The sequence below is a fragment of the Gekko japonicus genome, unplaced genomic scaffold (genome assembly GCF_001447785.1).
Source record: "Gekko japonicus isolate JY-2015 unplaced genomic scaffold, Gekko_japonicus_V1.1 scaffold542, whole genome shotgun sequence".
Lineage (NCBI taxonomy): Eukaryota > Metazoa > Chordata > Lepidosauria > Squamata > Gekkonidae > Gekko > Gekko japonicus.
The window spans coordinates 497,723-513,462 of NW_015163104.1; the positions used below are offsets into that span (position 1 = coordinate 497,723).

The following is a 15,740-nucleotide window of genomic DNA, read 5'->3' on the forward strand; positions in this document are numbered from 1 at the left end:
TCTGACTGCATTGGAGATTTCCCAAGGTGCCTTGCATCAAAATGGCTGAAGCAGGATCTTGAGGAAGGACAGACCAAGGAATGGGAAGGCCAATGGCAGGAATTCCTGAAGGCCTTAGATTGTCCTCCGGGATGGGGAAACCCGCCCACAAAAGACCCTGGACCCTGGGATGATGCCAAGGCCTTTTTGGCCTCCTTTGAGCAAGTGGCCGAAGCCTGCCAGTGGCCGAGAGAAGAGTGGGCGGCCCGGCTCCTGCCGGCGCTGAACGGAGAGGCCGAGCAGGCCGTTGGCATCCTGGAAGTCAAAGACAGGGGGGACTATGGGAAGGTGAAAGCCGCCATCTTGCGAGGGGACGCCATCAAAATGGAGACGCAGCGCCAGCACTTCCGGCAGTTCCGCTACCGGGACGTTGAAGACCCGCGAAGGGTTTACAGCCAACTCCAGGAGCTGTGCTGTCGGTGGCTGAGGCCGGAGAGGCGCACCAAGGAGCAGATCCTGGAGCTGCTGATCCTGGAGCAGTTCCTGGCCATCCTGCCTCCAGAAATCCAGAGCTGGGTCCGGGAATGTGGTCCAGAGAACTGCGTCCAGACGGCCGATCTGGCGGAGGACTTCCTGATGAGCCAGCAAGAGACCGAGACATGGAAATGGCAGGTGAGGCCGCGATCCTGAGTGCAGACGATCACATGACACCCTTTAGCTGTCTCCTCCATTTTTGTTGTTACTGTGTGTAATTACTCAGCCCAAAAGAGTTGCATTTCCGGAAATGTAGACAGGGGGCATGCAGTAAATATGTGTCAGAATGGCACGATGGACAAATCTTAAATATTATGGGCATTTTGTTAAAGATTGATAGTTGACAGTGCTGCTAATGTAGAACAGACCCAACTCTGGCATTTCTTCGATGTCTCCTTGCTGTGTTTCTAATTGATGTCTTTCTGCTGGTAGGCAGGTATCGATAATCTCCACGTATGTTTTAGTGCTAGCAGCCCAAGTAGCCTAGTTTAGCTGAAGCTTGTCAGAGCTTGGAAGCCAAGCAGGGGTTGTCCCTGGTTGGTACTTGGATGGGAGCAGGGCTATTTTTGGGCAGGAACGCACAGGAACGGAGTTCCGGCTGGCTCCCAAGTTGGCCACACCCAGCAGGAACTCATTAGCATAATAGGCCACACCCAACAGCAGAAACTCATTAGGATTGGCTACATTAGGGGTGTGTGGCCTAACATGCAAAGGAGTTCCTGCTATAAGAAAAGGCCTGGGTTTTGACAACAAACAAGGTAAACAGAATAAGAAGCAAAAGGTGGGTGTGGCTGGATGAGCACACTTCTGGTAACATGGGGGTGCGGCCTAATATGCTAATGGATGGTGCTGTCAGGGGTGTGGCCCAATATGCTAATGAGTTTCTGCTATTGGGTGTGGCCTATTATGCTAATGAGTTCCTGCTGGGCTTTTTCTACAAAAAGAGCCCTGGAATACCATTTCTTGCATTGTATAGAATATCACGTGATATTTATGTCTTGTTTCAGGTTTGTGAAATCGTAGCCCTGTTATGTTGTTTGTTACGTATCTCCTCATCCTACAGAACAGGGGTGTCAAACGTACGGCTCATGGGCTGGAACTGGCCCGTTCAGGGCTCTTATCCGGCCCGCGAGCAACTGGTCATTAGCCTTATTGCCAGATGACAGAGGCTGTGCATTATTATGTCCCTGAATACTGTCCCAGTGCTAATGTGTAATGGGTGGTGGAAGTGGGAGGGTGGGCATCAGGGGGCTACTGTGGGGAAATACTTTAAGAGTGTTCATGTTTTAAGCATGTTTGTATTTTGAGTAAAAAAATAATATCGTTAATTGGGCTTGCCTGTGTCCTTTATAAAGCTTATATCTCCTGTAAATGGCATTACGTTTAGGGCACACGTGGCCCAGCCCAGCAAATTGACATTTATGTCAGTTCTGGCCCTTGTAACAAATGAGTTCGACACCTCTGATAGAATCTCCTCATCCTATAGATTTTACTGACTATAGATTGTACTGGCTTATGTTGTGTGATCCGCCTTGTGCCTGAGTGAGAAAGGCAGATTATAAATAAAAAAATTATCAGATTCCCATCTTTGTAACTTGTCCGTGGCCATATCTTATGACTTAGGTCTTCGGGCCCTCAAAGGATGTGATCCCAAGTACACCAGGCTCTGGGAAGAAGGACCTGTACGTGGACCCCAAGCCAGGGGGTGGTGTGGATGCTGGTCTGTCAGGTAGGTTTGACGCTGGTGTCTGTGGCGTTGGCTCCCCCCCCCCGAAGTAAGGAAGGAAGGCAGGTAGGTTTGGCGCTGGTGTCTGTGGCGTTGGCTCCCCCCCCCCCGAAGTAAGGAAGGAGAAATAAATGTATGCCAGGGCTCTTTTTGTAGAAAAAGCCCAGCAGGAACTCATTAGTATAATAGGCCACACCCAACACCAGAAACTCATTAGCATGTTAGGCCACACCCCTGACAGCACAGCTCATTAGCACATTAGGCCGCACCCCCATGTTACCAGAAGTGTGTTTATCCAGCCACACCCACCTTTTGCTTGTTATTCTGTTTACCTTGTTGGTTGTCCAAACCCAGGGCTTTTTTGTAGCAGGAGCTCCTTTGCATGTTAGGCCACACACCCCTAATTTAGCCAATCCTAATGAGTTTCTGCTGTTGGGTGTGGCCTATTATGCTAATGAGTTCCTGCTGGGCGTGGCCAACTTGGGAGCCAGCCGGAACTCCGTTCTTGTGCGTTCCTGCCCCAAAATAGCCCTGAATGTATCAGTGAGGTAAATTCCCCACACACACACACACATACATACACACACAGTATTGTGTGATGGAGAGCTGAACTATATACATAACATACTTTCAGTACTCAGAGTAGCCCCGTTCACACATTACAGTGAACACACATACATCCAGCCTGTACAGGAGTACATCTGTTTGTAAGAGAAAGCCAGCACCTGTTCCCTTGAAGACAGATTCAGGTGGGCTACCCTCGTTGGTCTGAAGCAACAGAACAAAGTTGGAGTCCAGGGGTACCTTTAAGACCAACCAAGTTTAATTCTGGATAACATGGCCAGGGTCCGACATACCTACTGGACCGCCTTACCCCATATGTTCCCCAACGAGCACTACGGTCTGGGACTAAACATCTCCTGGTGGTTCCAGGTCCCAAGGAGGCCAGATTAGCAGCGACTAGGGCTAGGGCTTTTTCGGTGGCTCTTGATCTGTCTCTGCCAGTTCAGACCCCATCAACGTGTATTTATATTTAGGATTTTTGGCTCCAATGTGCATCACCTTGCACTTGGCCACATTGAACCCCATTTGCCATGTTGACGCCCACTTGCCCATCTTTGACAGATCCCTTTGGAGTGCCTCACAATCCTCACTGGTTTTCACCACCCTGAACAACTTCATACCATCTGCAAATTTAGCCATTTCACTGCTTACTCCCAACTCCAAATCATTAATGAACAAGTTAAAAAGCAGTGGACCAAGTACTGATCCCTGCGGTACCCCACTGCTTACCCCCCTCCACTGAGAGAACTGCCCATTTATACTCACTCTCTGTTTTCTATTAATTAGCCAGTTTTTGATCCATAAAAGGACTTGTCCTTTTATCCCATGATTTTTGAGCTTACTTAGGAGCCTTTGATGAGTAACTTTATCAAAAGCTTTCTGGAAGTCAAGGTAAACAATATCTATTGGATCCCCCTTGTCCACATGTTTATTCACCCCCTCAAAGAACATTAACTGGTTAGTGAGACAAGATCTTCCCTTACAGAACCCATGCTGAGTCTGCCTCAATAGGTTTTGTTTATCTATGTGCCTACTAATTCTTTCCTTAATAATGGTTTCCGCCAATTTACCCGGTATTCATTTAGATTTTTATATCCTGCTTTCTCCCCCAAAGCAGCTTATAACATTCTCCACTACTCCATTTTATCCTAGCAGTAACAACCCTGTGGGTAGGTCAGAATTAGAGGGAGCACTGGCCGAAGGCCACACAGTGAGTTTCCATGGCAGAATGGGGATTAGAACCTGGGTCTCCAGATCCTAGTAGGATACTCTAACCACTGTGCCATGCTGGCTCCCATGTGCTTCTGTAGTCTGCCCAGACTGAGGTTTATCTTCTCAGCATGTTTCTTTTTGTCTCCAGGCAGCTCTGCTTTACCTACCAACTGTTTCTCACCATTGAGGCTACTGATCTCGCTTTCTGTTCTCCTCCCCCTTCTATCTCACACCCTTGCACTGTTGCCTGTTTACATTTTGGGGGTGGAGTGGGATAAAACATGTTGATTAATGGCCACATTCATGGAGGACATGTCGATCAGTGGCTAGCAGCCATGGTGACTGAGGGGAACCTCCACATTCAGAGGAACTAAGCCTCTGAATCCCAGAGCCAGGAGGCAACATCAGGGGAAGGCCTCGGCCCCAACATCAGGGGAAGGCCTCGGCCCCAACATCAGGGGAAGGCCTCAGCCTCCCTTGGTGTGGGTTAGCTGTTCATGCAGCATAGCGGCTGCCAGTTGCCAAACCCTTCCTCTGTCCTCTCTCTTATCACCTTACCTTTCGCAGATAGGCTCCAACGTCGGGGGAAGGCCTCAGGCTCCCTCGCTGTGGGTTAGCTGTTCATGCAGCATAGTGGCTGCCAGTTGCCAAACCCTTCCTCTGTACTCTCTCTTATCACCTTACCTTTCGCAGATGGTGGTACGATGGCCCCCAGTCACACTACATCGCTGCTTCCTCCTGAGAGCTGGGAATCTGCCGAAACAGGGCCCGCTGAGGTACGTGCATGTGGGGTGGCTTTATTAAGGTCAAGAGCACGTTGGGAGGGGCCGTGGCTCAGTGGTGGAGCACCTGCTGGGCATGCAGAAGGTCCCAAGTTTGATCTCCGGCACCTCTAGTTTAAAATGACCAGGAAGGAAGTGATGTGGAAGGTGTGTGACCCTGGAGAGCCGTTGCCAATCTGATCAGATACCACCAACCTTGATGGACTGAGGGTTTGACTCCGTATAAGGTGGCTGTATTATGTTTCTCTCCCTGTACCCCAAATGCTTCTGTCCTTAGACCTTCCTCCTCAGAACGACCCAAATATCTGTAAGATCATCTCAGGCTCCACAATCCAATTGAATTGTGTAAAATCTCCTTGACGATGGTGTCCTTTTTGACCATGGCGTTGTTTCTGGTGGTGCCTACTCTTTGGTGCAACTGTGAGCCAACAGTCTCAGTTCACCTGGGGAATGCCCTTCTGAAAGGTGGAGTGATCATAATATATATATTTTTTGAATTATGGCTTGGTTCCTAAAAAATTGCTCCTCTTGTCCTTTTCTCTGGCAGCTGCAGTGCTCACTTCCTCTTCCAGTTTGGTGTAGTGGTTAAGTGTGCGGACTCTAATCTGGGAGAACCGGGTTTGATTCCCCACTCCTCCACTTGCACCTGTTGATGCGACCTTGGGTCAGTCACACGCTCTGGCACAGCTGTCCTTGAGAAAGAGCAGTTTGTGTCAGAGTTCTCTCAGCCCCACCCACCTCACAGGGTGTCTGTTGTGGGGAGGGGAAGGGAAGAGTTTGTAAGCCGCTCTGAGACTCCAAGTGAAGGGCTGTGGGTATAAATCCAGTCTCCTCTCCTCCTCTCCTCCTTTGTACTTTCATGTGTGTTAGGGCAGTGTTTTTCCAGTCTGTGGGTCGGGACCCAAAAGTGAGCCTCAAAGCTTCTGCAAGTGGGTCCCCAATGAGAGCCAGTGTGATGTAGTGGCCGTGGCCATCGCACATGAAGCTGCCTGATACCGAATCAGACTCTTGGTCCATCAAAGTCAGTATAGTCTACTCAGACTGGCAGCGGCTCTCCAGGGCTTGATTCCCCAGTCCTCCTCCACATGAAGCCTGCTGGGTGACCTTGGGCCAGTCCCAGTTCTCTCCAAACTCTCTCAGCCCCACCCACCCCACATGGTGCCTGTTGTGGGGAGAGGAGGGGAATGTGATTGTAAGCTACTTTGAGACTCCTTAAGGTACAGTTTGGTGTAGTAGTTAGAAGCACGGACTCTAATCTGTTCCAAGGTTCTTTTTCTGCCCGTGTGTGGCAGCGGGGGGAGATTCAAGGTCCTTCTCCTGAGAAGTCCTTGCTATTGCTGAGCCGTGGTTGACCCACGACGCCACAGGTCTCAGGTTTTTTTTCTTACAACAAACCTTCCTAGGTACCCTCCCCAAATCTCCAGGAGTCTCCCCCCTCAAAGTTGGCAGCGATAGCTGGAGGTGCTGGGGACTGAACGTGGGATTTTTGGCAGATGGAGCGGGAGATAACCCTCCCACAGACCGAGTCCACTGTCTCAGGTACTATGTTGGACCGACGCTTTGCGAATGGCCCTATTTCCAGGGTGTTTCTTCTCCTTCCAGGGATCAGTGGACTTTGAGCTCGCAGTCCACTTCACTGAGGGCGAATGGGCCCTGCTGGATCCGGGCCAGAGAACTGTGTACAGAGAAGTGCTACAAGAAAATTATGGGAATGCGACATCACTGGGTGAGTGAGGATTCTTTCAGTGCATCTCCGTTATCACCAGGAAGGAAAGAGAATGATGCCACTTCCGATCACGTGCCTGGAAGTGACAACCTGAGGCGTTGCATGCTGCTTAGTCCCAATCCCCCCATAATGTTTTAATTGGGAAGGTCCCTCAGGCTATCTACGTATTTTAAACCCCCGCTTTCCTCAGGGCAAGGTACATTGTTCTCTCCATTTTAACCCTTACAGCAACTCTGTGAGGCAGGTTAGGCTCAGGCCTGTAGCTACCTCGGGGGCCATAGGGGCCGGCCCCCTAGTGGCTTTTATGGGCCCCTCACCCCCAGGCCACCTCACCCCCATTGCCTGTCGGCAGGGAGGACGAGGGCGGCACAAGCAGCAGCGGTGGCGAGGCTGGGCTTAGAGAGGGGCCCGGGCAGGCAGCAATCCTGAATGGCATATGGGGGGAGAAACCTCCATCTCGGGCTTCCAGCAGACGCTCACTGTGTCGCCCACCAGCAGCAGGTGAGCCCGGCAAGGCCAAGGAGGCAGGTGGCCGCCTCCTCTGGCCCCAGCCCAGGTGTGCCTGGCTGTGCTCCGTTGCGCCAACGAGCCCGCGCGTGGCACCTCTATGGCCAGCACGCCTCGCCTCTCCCAGCCCTGGAAATGAGGCTGCCCCTGGTGCCACACCATGGGAAGAGGAACTGGGGCTCCTCAGGGGGAGGGAAGGAGACGGGCAGTTTGCAGGGAAGGCCTCCCCCTTGCTGAAGGGGGGGGGGAAGAGGGAAGCTGTGGCCACTGGGCATTACACACACACCCTTGCGATGGAGCCGGGGTGGGTGGGTACAGGGCTACCTTAGGAGTTCTAAGAAGTTCCACCAATTAAGTCAAAGTTAATTTAATTAACTTTGTTTTAATTGCCTGGTGGGCCTCCCCCCAAGGCCCCCTCCCAAAAAAGTCCCTAGCTACGGGGCTGGTTAGGTTGGGAAGACTGACTAGCCTCAGGTCATCCAGTGACCTTTGTGCCGGAGCAGGGGTTTGAAGCTGAGTTCTGTTAGTCTTTAAGGTGTTTGTGGTTAAAACAACAACAACCATAAGGACTAATTTCTTCCTTCCCTTTCAGGCAGACAACATAGTTTTAACACTGGTCCCTGTTTCCTCTGACAAGGTTTTCTGTTGCACCAGCTGGTGTACATTGCCCATGCTTTAAAACAAAGGGATAGTAATAATTCTGTTCTTTTAGCAACCAGAACCTTGCATTGAGAAAAGCCCAATTCTCTGACTGGCATAAACCCTGGGTCCTCGACCTTTTTGAGCCTGCAGGTACCTTTGGAACTCAGATACAACATGCTGCCCCCCCCCCATTCCTGTGAAGCAGATGTGTTACCATGTGTGCCCCCTTTCTCGGATATTCTTGGACAAGTGTGGACTCTCTAACATGTTTCAGGACACTCATCTGGAACCAATTTGGGGGCATTCGACTCAGTGTCAAGGGGAAACTTCTTCCCACTTCCACGGCCTGGCTAACTTGGCAAACTGACACACTTGCCAATTAGGGGGAAGCAGATCATGTGATTTAAGGATCTATACCTGGATAGAGTGCAGGAAGCTCAAAGTTTCTCTAGTAGTCTACCAGTAACTAGGAAACAACCAGATCTTTTCCAAAGCAAGGTTTAAAATTTATTGAGGGGAAATATAGAGGTGCAGCAACTGAAAAGGTACTCAAGCACAAGAACAGTGAAATTGCTTATGTTTAGAAGGACGTGCATATGAAGAGCACTGAACCGCAACTGATAATGAAGCTCAAGACAACGCATCTTCCTGGACTAAGTCGAGACCTAGGTTTCCTGTCTTTTTACCAATGCTGATTTCTCCATGCCTACTACCCCTCTGCATATCACACCTAGTCCAATCACGCCTGCTGTTGTCATTTGCCTGCTAATGTCATTTGGCATCTGAAATCCCTCCACTTTTCAATATACAGGATAGATGGACTCACATTCTAGCAATATCTGAAGAAGTGAAAGCTCCTACCCCGCCACAAATTTTGTTAGTTAAGTTGCTACTGGACTCTGCTCTTTTCTAGTGCATATTAAGAGTTACACAAGAGGGGAAAAAGAGAAAATATAACCGAGCCAAGCTTCTGGTTGAATGGGAATTCTGTGCTCGAGAATGGCCACGAGGAGCAGTGGAGGGAGATGGGAGAGGGGAAGATTTAAGGAAGGAGAAATGAGAGGTTTTAAGAGAAAAGGAGTGAACAGATAAGGAGTTTACCTATCTTTGGTCTGCTGAGCTGGGTACAGCATGTTGTCTGTTCAGATGATCCAGAAATTCAGTGTAGGGGACTCTGGGCAGAACTTCCAAAGGTACCAAGGACATAGTAAGAAGGTTTGCTGGTTCCAGAAGAGAAGAATGGAATGGGCAGTGTGACGTCCTCGCTTATTGGGGAGACTGTTTCTCCTTTAAAACACTCTGTGTACTTGAACTTAGTAGATTTCTGCTGCCACCAGGAATTAAAAATTCCAAATCTCTCTATTTTGGTAGAATGACCCAGTGTCTGGGCGCTTCAGAGGACTGTGTGGCCCCGAGTAAGGACTGTTCTGATTGCTGGGATAAGTTTAAAACAAATAATGATTTATTTATAAAAGAACAAAATAGGTTTCTGGGTATTTTTTGAACTGTTGTTGAAGAAAGAAAATATAACTGACAAAGCTTGACATCACACACAGTCTCTCAAACACCAAAACTCAACTCTGACAGGCTAATCTCTTTCTCATATATAGCCACACAGGCTCAACTCTCTTGCTCATACAGCCACACAGGCTAAACTAACCTCCAACTGCTTCCTCTGTCATACAGACTCCCACAAAAATTCTCCACACTCCCCTCTTCCAGAACACAGAATCACCTCATAGACACCCCTCCTCCCACACTCTCAGTCATCAGTCAATCACATCACACTTGTCTCTCTCTATCACTCTCCTTATATTACTGCAGTCACATTAAACATTTAAAGAAACACACACACCAAAACCTGAAATCATTACAGGCAGCCTCTGAGTCAGTCGAGGGGTAAGAGTGAGACCGCACAATTTTGGCTGGCAGAACAGTGATCGTTATAGGAGTCCACACAAAAGAGAAGAAAGAGAGAAGAGATTGGATTTACACCCCGCCCTTCACTTGGAGTCTCAGAGCGGCTTACATTTGCTTTCCCTTCCTCTCCCCACAACAGATACCCTGTGAGGCAGGTGGGGCTGAGAGAGCTCTTTCGAGGACTGCTCGTGAGAGAACAGCTCTGAAAGAACTTACGAGGGGGGATAGTCAAGATCCTTCTCCTGAGAGGTCCTCGCTATTGCTGAGCCATGGCTGACCCACGACGCCACAGGTCTCATTTTTTTTTTCTTACAACAAACCTTCCCAGGTACCCTCCCCAAATCTCCAGGAATCTCCCCCCTCAAAGTTGGCAGTGATAGCTGGAGGTGCTGGGGACTGAACCTGGCACCACTGTGCCAAACTGAATATCGAAGAAATAATTGTGAGGTCCAGGAGTTCAGGGTGAGTCCTGGATGAGAATATGTGGGGTTTTTTACTTTGAGTTAGGAAGAGGGGTTTCCCATAAAGTTAGCAAAAGGTGATTGTATCCAAGCAGAGCAGATGAAAGGGCTGGCAGGGTGGAAGCTTCACCCATGCCTGAGGCAGATTGGGAGGAGACATTTAGGCAAGGTCAGTAACAGCAGCCAAACTCACCAGGTTACTTGATAGTAATTAGATTTTGTACTTAGGAAGATTTGTGCTTGCTGATGAAGTGGCACAGATTGGTCTAGGTGGGCGCAAGCCCCTGTGGCAATGGGTAGGTATGTAGATGGCCCTTCAGTGAATCAGTTTCCCGCCAAAAGTTTTGGCCACCTGTTAGCATAGCCTGAGGAGAGGCTGAGCTCACCTCCTCTGAAGCATGGAATTGCTAGCTCCTGAAATGGCAACCAATTTGAATTTAGCCAAGATGGAGTCAGAGCAGCCAGTACATATGGGGTTCCCTGGTAACGTATGCCAAGAGTTCCCTGTTAAACTCAGCTCTTGGGCCCAATTTATATTGGGAAGGGCCATGGCGCAGAGGCAGAGAAGGTGCTCGTTATGTAGAAGGTCCCAGGTTCAGTCCCAGACATCTCCATTTGAAAGGATGAGGTAGACCCAAGGGTCTAAGTAAAATGCAGGGAAGGAGCCTCAGTGTTAAGAACATAAGAAGAGCCCTGCTGGATCACAAATGGTCCACCTAGTCCAGCATCCTGTCTCACACAGTGGCCAGTCAGTTCCTATGGATAGCCACACAAATAAGGGAGAGAGGCTGAGGCCTTTCCCTGAGGTTGCCTCTGGGCTCTGGGATTCAGAGGCGTAGTGCCTCTGAATGTGGAGGTTCCCCTCAGAGATCATGGCTAGGAGCCATGGATAAACTTTTCCTCCATGAGAATTCCCTTTTAGCGCTTGAACATCTGCTTGGCATGCGGAAGGTCACAGGTTCAATCCCTGTGATCTCCAGTTGGAAGGGATATTTTGTAAAAAAGAAAAGTTGACATCTAAATAAATGAGGCCAGGCCACAAAATACTTCCTTGCATCACACTTCTCAACTTGCCACAAAAAATATAAGCAGTGTCCCTTTAAAAAGAAAAAAAAGGCAGTTTCCTGCCATTTGTGCGGAGAAGGCATGTAGAGTTTACCCACAGTCCTTTGTGGTCCTGCAGCTCTTTCTGACTGGCTGGAAAGATTATTCCTGGAGTTGCAAGATCCATGCAGGGGAACAGCCCTGAGATTTAATACCAGGGAGGCTGCAAAGGGATATCTGTCTTAGCAAAATAAAACAGGAGTCCAGCGGTACCTTTAAAGACAAACGGCGTTTATTTTGATATGAGCTTTCACAAAACCTCATTGTAATAACCATTACCAAAACCGAACTTAACTTTATTAGTACATAGGGAAGGCCAGGTCTGGGCCCTGTCTGGAAGAGCCGGGTTCAGATCCCCACTGTGCCAAGGAGGCTTGCTGGGTAACCTTGGATCAGTCATGCAATCTCCACCATCTCACAGGGCTGTTATGAGGATCAAATAGAGGAGGGGAAAACCTCTGAGCTTTTTGGAGGAAGAGCAAGATGCTTTTGCGTGCTCTGTGAATGCCACTTCCTTCCCTCCCTTTGTCATTCTGCCTTCTCCGTGTATTTTGGGCGGTGTCTCTTCTTCTTGTAGCTCCTCCCTGTTGTACCATCCTCTTGCGTCTTGGGTCCTTCGGCTGGCTTCTAGGATCGCTTTTCTGCTACCGTTTACCTTGTTTTGGCTACTAGCTTGATGGGGGAAATTCTCGAGGCTTCCATGAGGGGTTGAAATAGAGACAGCAGAAAATAATTTATTTAAGTAGTTCAAACGACAGAGGGATCCTAACTCAGACACTGAAAGTATTTTCTCCAGAGTTCTAAAACAGACACACCATGCATTATATAGCATTATCTTTCTTCTCCACTTACCCTGTGACCTATTCACTACATATTTAGTATCATTTACTACATCTACCAATTACATTTCTTTACTGCACAGTTCAGCACCCTAACCTATACATAATTACTCATGGCAGGTGTCAAGGAGTCCTAGGCTGAACCCCATGGGTCCCCAGGGCTTTTGCTCACAAATGAGCAGATGTTTCTTTAGTTTTATAAAAAGGTTATATAGCTTGTTTAGTTTCTAACAAAATAAAGGTTCAAGCTACAAGCAACACATCACCACAGAATCATACAGGAGGAAAACAAGAAAACTAGCTTAACTATCGAACACTTTCCAAGACTTTCGCTAGATGGCACAGACCTTAAATTCAAGAGTCAACAGGCCATAGCGCGGGCGTGCTCTACGTTGCTAACAACTGCAGTTCAAGTGTGACATAATTCAGGCCTTTAGTCCATCAAAATCCAAGCTAGCTTTTTTCTCCAGGTTCTTAACTCCATTATGTTTTTTTGGTCAAGCAACATCAGGCAGTGACGACACCCAGTCAGCACACAGTCTTGCCGGAATCCTCTAGAAAATTACCTCACTATTTCTGACCTCCCCACTCCCATCCAGTGACTGGAGGTTCTTGTGAGAAGCTAATTGCCATGTTTCCAACTCTGGTCTTGAAGATGATAAGGACTATGTGGGCCAAGAGATCAGTCAGTAACACCTGCAGAGTGGACAGCCCATTTTCATTCAAATTAACCCTTGAGGGGGAAAGTTGGGGTGCTTTGCCTCACTGCAGGCAACTGTAGTCTGTGTCTTCATCTTCTTTCTTCTTCTTTTTGTTTGAATTTCTAGTTTTTATAGTTTAGGTCTTCATCTTCTAACCTCCGTATCTTATCTCTGAGGCTAGGCTCGGAACAGACATCACCAGGCAGTTGTTAGGTGTAGTGGTTAAGTGTGCGGGCTCTAATCTGGGAGAACTGGGTTTGATTCCCCACTCCTCCACATGCAGCTGCTGGGTGGCCTTGGGCAAGCCATAGTTCTCACAGAAGTGTTCTCTCAAGGGCAGTTCTCTCAGAGCTCTCTCAGCCCCACCTACCTTACAGGGTGTCTGTTGTGGGGAGAGGAAGGGAAGGAGAGAGTCACTTGGAGATACTCAGGTGGCCTAATTTTCTGGGACTTCAAGGGTGTGTGATCTGGTTCCACCTTCTGTCTTCTCTTAGATCGAGGTTAGTGAATTTGACTTGATTTTTCTGTGTCCGTAGTTCTCCCCCCCCCCTTCTCTCTTCTCTCCCATTACCCCTCTGCCCCTTCTCCCCTATTTGATCTGCATGCCATCCCTGTTCCCACAGATAACAGGACCCCGACTGAGATCAAAGTGGAGAATTTTCAGTGGAGCGGTCCTGAGGCGGCTGGATCACAGGAGGTCTTCCCAGAGAGATCCCCTGGATCCGTGAAACCTGAGACCCGCAAAGGAGGTGGTGATTTGGAGAGGCTTCAAGGCAGGAGGGCTGTACAGAGATGGCGTGGATCTGTTCAGTTTGTGGAAGGTCTGCGATCCTTTAACAAACGTGCGTCCCAGGAGGCCGAGAGAAAACACCCGTGCCCCGAATGTGGGAAAAGATTTCATTACCGGTCCCAGCTGGCAAAACATCAGATGATCCATACAGGTTTAAAACCTTACAAGTGCATTGTCTGTGGGAAGAACTTTCAACGGAAAGACAACCTCCTTGCGCATCAGAAAATCCATACGGGGAACAAGCCGTACGGCTGCTCCGAGTGCGGGAAAAGCTTCTATGATAGAGGCAAGCTGCTTCGGCACCAGAAGGTCCACATGGGGGAGAAACCTTTTGAGTGTTCCGGGTGCGAGAAAAGCTTCCCCCGGAAAGGGAACCTCCTCACGCATCAGACAGTCCATACAGGCGAGAGGCCATACGAGTGCCTTGAGTGCGGGAGGTGCTTCGGTGAGAGGGTCCAACTGAGTAGACATCAAAGGGTCCACACTGGCGAAAAGCCTTATGACTGTCCCTGGTGTGGGAAGAGGTTCCGAAGGAAAGGGAATCTGGCTGCGCACCAGAAAATCCACACCGGGGAGAGGCCGTACTCCTGTTCTCAGTGTGGGAAAAGCTTCAGCGAGAAAGCCAAACTGGTTCGTCACCAGAGAGTTCACACAGGAGAGAAACCATACTCGTGCCCGATGTGTGGAAAAAGCTTCAATCAGAGAGAGACCCTGATGAGGCACTGGAGAGTACATACAGGGGAGAAACCCTACGAATGTCTGGAGTGCGGGGAAAGCTTCGGTCAAAAAGAGACTCTCCTTAGGCATCAGAGAATTCATGGGACAAAATATTATTAGTGTTCTGTAAGGAACGGGGGATGGGGGAACATTCTCACCACAAATATAAGCGTCACCAAAAACACATGACCTTTTTCAGTGTGGATGTGGTGGGGGAAATCTGATGACAAATTGGAGTCATTTGTGCAGAAAGACGAGAATTCTGCGCTTCTAACAAATTCAAATTGCTGATTCTTTTAATACGTGAAACACTTTGTACACTTAGAAGACTAGCTCCCCAGGGAGAAAGCGCAGACATAAAGAACTAACTTGCCAAGAAAAAGGATTTAAGGGAGTCGTCCCAAGCAGGTCTATTGGGTAGTAAGTCCCATTTTATTCAAGGTTCTTTCTTTCCTGAGAGAAGACCCTATGCATAAAATGGGACTTAATACTGAATGTTTTTAGGACTAAGGTCTAAGAGTGGTTTAATATAATTCTTTTCTGGATGTGCTAGATTTTTATAATTTTTTTAACCTGTTATACTAGTTTTAAAACAAATCCAGTGTATCAGCAAATGAGATTTATGTCAAGTCCGTCTGGAGAACTAGATGTTTTATGTTTAATAAAGCGCATTGAGAGGAAAGATTTAATATAAGAAACTAGCACAGGAGAACTTAAAAAGAGAGACTGAGGTTTATATTAAATTCTCCTTTTTGATTCACCAGCCTTCTGTTTACAATTTTTTTCATATATTAGAGGGGCGTGTTTAAAAGAAAGGGGAAAAACCCCATAACCTGAAGTGGTACACCATCCTTCTCAGACAACTTTGTATTAATTCTCAGCTGTGTTGGCTATTTTTTTTTGTTTTTGGATGGTCCGTCCAGAAAAAAATGATTTTCACATGAAAGGGGGAGGGGGAATCTTTGCCCTTGATACAGGCACAGGATCTAGAAGAAAGGGCAATGGATCTCTTACTTTCTGTGGTGTGGGATGCTGGCTTCTTTCCCAGCTGTTCCCCAAACATGTATTTTTGAAGCTGGCTGTTTTCCACCTAGGAAAGGGGGGGGGGGAGATTAACATGGAAAGGAAGCTTATTGTGCACCTCGTACAGAGGTTGTGTGGAATAGAGCAGTATGACATTAGAATGGAAACGGCAGGGCAAAGTTCTGCTGCTTCAAAAATAAAACCAGGACAATGCAGAACCAATAAAACGTTAACTGTTCCCGTCTAAAAGTAGTGCAGGCGGAAAATTCTTTGTCTTTGAGAGAGACAACTGTTATTTTGCTACAAAAAATATTTGGAGCGAGGGTTGGAATACGTAAGTATTGTCTGTGTTGATAATCGCTTCTCTGTTTCGGAAAGCGAGTTCTCCAACTCTGTTTATTCCTGTGGCAATCAATAAAACGGCAAACTGCGAGAGCTGAATTCCTTTAGTCATGATATGGCGGGAATGGGGACAGATCCCCGTTCTGATCTTCTGGAAGACTCCGAATTTCC

General features: G+C 48.2%; 1 protein-coding gene across 1 annotated transcript; it reads left to right on the forward strand.

The window, feature by feature from the left end:
• The first annotated feature begins 10,499 nt into the window (after positions 1–10,499).
• On the forward strand, positions 10,500–14,461 carry LOC107106590 (gastrula zinc finger protein XlCGF8.2DB-like). The gene is made up of 2 exons (XM_015406771.1): positions 10,500–10,536; positions 13,321–14,461. Exons 1-2 carry the CDS (start codon positions 10,500–10,502, stop codon positions 14,322–14,324), a joined length of 1,041 nt encoding a protein of 346 aa, XP_015262257.1. The 3' UTR covers positions 14,325–14,461.
• The last annotated feature ends 1,279 nt before the right edge of the window (positions 14,462–15,740 follow it).